This window comes from Diaporthe amygdali, assembly GCF_026229845.1.
Source record: "Diaporthe amygdali strain CAA958 chromosome Unknown NODE_120_length_5014_cov_77_647762, whole genome shotgun sequence".
Lineage (NCBI taxonomy): Eukaryota > Fungi > Ascomycota > Sordariomycetes > Diaporthales > Diaporthaceae > Diaporthe > Diaporthe amygdali.
The window spans coordinates 1-3,833 of NW_026517140.1; the positions used below are offsets into that span (position 1 = coordinate 1).

General features: G+C 48.7%; 1 protein-coding gene across 1 annotated transcript; it reads right to left on the reverse strand.

The window, feature by feature from the left end:
- Positions 1-185: 185 nt before the first annotated feature.
- Positions 186-1,437, reverse strand: J7T55_009316 (uncharacterized protein; the record flags this gene model as incomplete). Its single annotated transcript, XM_053136357.1, has 3 exons — positions 186-631; positions 1,015-1,354; positions 1,418-1,437. Coding segments are annotated over 3 exons (806 nt in total), but the record flags the coding sequence as incomplete, so codon positions are not given.
- Positions 1,438-3,833: the final 2,396 nt, after the last annotated feature.

Consider the following 3,833-nt stretch of genomic DNA (forward strand, 5'->3'; position numbering starts at 1 on the left):
TTTATGTCTTCCAAACTGTCATACATCAAGTCTCCATAGCTCTTTGCTCGTTCAAGTAAATTCGTTGTTAAACAGAGGTTGAAAAGTGCCGTGCGGCGATGCTCTTGCTTGGCTCTATACCAGCTGATGGTGGATGAGTGACACTCTGAACGATGAATGGGTCAAGAAGTGCGATCCTTACTCACGTGTAACCAGCCTTGAGAAGGACCATGAGGCCATGTGGCTTGAAGGTGGGGTGTTTTTTGCCGAGTTTCTGAACAATAGAATCGAACAGGGAGAGAATTGAGTCCCACTGCCTTCCCACCCAGAGGATATGGCTGACATTATTCGCATCAACGCCATGTTGTTCCCCTTGAATATGCTGCACAAAGGAGCTGGTAGGTGTTCCTTTTTCGTGCAGCTTCGCAAAGGCAAGGTAATGAACTCGCTTCAGACACTCCTCCTCGTTGATGGGTAGAGCAATGCCAAGTTGAGGAATCCAACTCGTATAGGTCTTTTCAAGTCTCGAGACTGGGGCAACCGCGTTTCGAGGTACGATTGGACGACCACCGGTGAGTAGCCGGTTTCGGGAGGAATGGGAGATGGGCCGTTGAGTCATATGACGGAAAGATTTAGCCACAGAAATGGGACGCTGGTTGTCAATCCTCGAAATCAGAATTTGGACGTCAGTACTGTATGCTCTGCCGGCATGTGCACTTGGTGGTAGTTGGAAAGGAGTGGAGGAAGTTTCGGCCAAGTGTTGGGGTTGTGATGCAGCCTACGCCTAATTAGTACGGTGGGATACCAATCGATTAGCATGGATTGGAGTTTACTAATCAGACAAGCTCATGCCCAATCTATGCCGTTTTGGGATCCAAGTCCAATTCGCTAAAATCACACGGCTAATGAACCTATTTAAAAAGTGATAATCCAGGCTGTGTGGACCTTGGCCACGACGATACTGGCTACGTTGTGATTTTAATATTATAGTCGGTAAATCAATAAGCTTGTATGTAGTGGAGTCGCCCAGAATACAAGTTGATTTGCTCCAGTCTTGAGGTGCGGTCTGCCGTAGGCGGACTGGAATGCAGATGGCGAGCTCCAAGTTCCGGGGAACGAGATAGGGACGTCACACAAAACATCTTCGTCGGTGTTTTCCAGCTCCAGTGATTGACTGAAGTTGGCGGCAGTTTCATCAGGCTTACCCTCCGAGCCGGTTTCGTCGAGCATATCGTGGTGGGCCACCTCATCTTCGACCACGGTGATGCAGCGGTCGCTGCCTTCGTATTTGGCCCCGTGGATGATATCGTAATTGACCTCAATATCCGTGTGACCTTCAACCGGATGGAGTTCCGATTCGCTCTTGAAACCGTCGCTGTGGTCCGGTCAGTCGCGAGATTTGTGGGTAATGTATGCAGTTCCATCCATGATTGTTGACGTAGGCAGACTTGGGCCCATTGACCGGTGTCAAGAACGGATTCAATACATAGTTCAGGGAAACATCATACACGATGGATGGATTAATGGGGTGGTTCTACGAATAGAAGAAAGAAAAATTGGATTGCTTTGCGAAGAAGGTTCCCGACCTTTACCAAGCGCTGAAAAGAAAAGCAAATTGAGGAATGAAGGCAATAACATTTGTTGGCACAACAACAGAGAAATGCTAGTGACGAAAAACTTTGTCAAGTCAACGCCAAGCCGCTGTTCTCAGTCGGAAATAGGGGCGAAGTGAAATGGGGACCCTCCGCGGTAGGGCTTTAGGTTGAGACCATGCACTGTATGTATGACAGTGACTCGGCATGGCAACGCAAATCACATCAATGAGCTGAAGTAATGCCGCGCATATTGTGAAAAAGTCTCGGAGTGGTGCAGTACATACAGTACAGTACTGTCAGAAAGCAGCAAAGAAATATAGATGGGCAGGAAACAACTTGTCCCACGGGATGACTAACCAAGCTCTAACAGTATGTATCGGCAGGGTAGACCTGTCTGAAACGGTACCTTCATGCGCGTGTCCAGGTCAGGATCGCACACTGTGCGCGTAGCCGAGGTTAGTCCCAAATAAGCTAGTCATCTAGTTTTTCACGTTACGGACACTCGGCCTACCCTATAAAAGGTGGGCGTGCCTAATGGCAAGGTAGGTCCGTCTATCCAAGAAAGCTGTTTGTGTAAGATTGCGTCCATTGTCAACAATGGAAAACGGTGCTATTGCCGATACTGTTCTACTCAGCCCCAAGGTTAGTGTCATAATTGGCGATTCGTGGACCATGAGGCAACAGGCAAGGCAATCATGCTAAATACAGTACGCAGATCACGATTGACCGGGTATAGCAAGGAAGAAAACGGAGTGACTCAGCCCGTTCTCATTAGTTGCCTCCACTGTTGCAAGAGTTGACCCCTATCCAACACCCCACTCGGTACGGGTGATTGTCGCTGTTTGACATTGACGGTTCGCTTCCTTCACCTCAAGGCGCGACAGCGGATCAATTCATAGCGACGTCAGCCAACTTGGATAGATCGCGCTCGATTTTCCCTACCGTCGTCTATCACAGCCCGCAATAGCCGGTGTCTCGTTCAACGAGTGGCCCATCTGTATGACAGTGCACTCACCCTTGCTTGGTCCGTGTTCGTGCTTGGCTGATCGTGGGCTACATTGAGGCCCACTCAATGTTCCTGTCCATGAATTGGGAATGGCTGCTGCAGGATTCTGACTATGCCTAAAAGAGCGGGCATGCAGATCGTGCCAATGCCTGTTTCGCGAGCAGAAAGAAGGCAGAAGCGCTAACTTCGTGGGAGACTTCAAGTCTCTTTCGACCGCCTACCAATCACCGCACCTGCAGGTATCAGCGCGAGACTGCTGCAAAGCGTGCATCCGCGGACGTTTGCACTAATGCGAGGTTCAGTTCTGGGGTTTCCGATACCCGCATCATTCGGACAGGGATCGCGATGACAAGACACATCCCTTCTAGAGAACGCAAGTACCGGGTCTTTTCCTGGTAAGGCTGGTGAATCGTAAGGTCGATGGTCTGCTTTCCCCGAGTTGGAAGTCAAGCGGTCTAAAGAGATTCATGAACAAGAGTGATCGTGCCCTGTCTCTACAGTTAAGAGCATAAATAGCTTCCTCTTTTGCAACAATCTTCGAATTTCTAAATGTGGCACACCCAGTGCAGATTACGTACCAATACACACTGTACACGTTTTTGACATGGTTGATTGACCTAGGGTTTTGCACTCTTGTCAGTCAACAGCGCTGCCCCGCAGTTGTCAGCCTGTGCCTCATTAAAGGTTCCCTGCAACTCATTCGCACTGTAACTGCGGAACAAAGATGATTGGTCAGGGCTGCTGTACTTGCGTAGACCGTGGAGTACCTGCAAAAGCTAATTGTCATCGGTACTTCTGTCCGTCATCAGGCACTCGGAAGACTGAAACGCTGCGAAGTAGATCGATGTAACTCCAAGTCCTCACCAAACGCGGAAGAATAAGCCATAGTCTTGTAACCGGAAGATACATATGCTCATAACTGTATCAAAAAGACGGTAGTCAAGCTCCGCATTTGGAATATTACCCGAGGGCTTGGACATTAGGTCATTTCCAGAGTCTGCAGCTCACAGCTCCTTGTCCAATAGCAAGGTTTCATAGTAAACGATGGCAGGCAAATAAATATATTAGCTTTTTTATTGTCAAACGTTGCACTGCAAACCACAATTCCCATCATTTTACAAATTCATCATGGGGGAAGTTACAGTACATGCCTCTTGTTTTCAAGATCCCTGCTGGCTACTCTTCAAACAGGGCACCTGCAGGCGTTACTGTAGCATTCAGGCAATGCAACAACAACCTGCAAACTTGTCCGC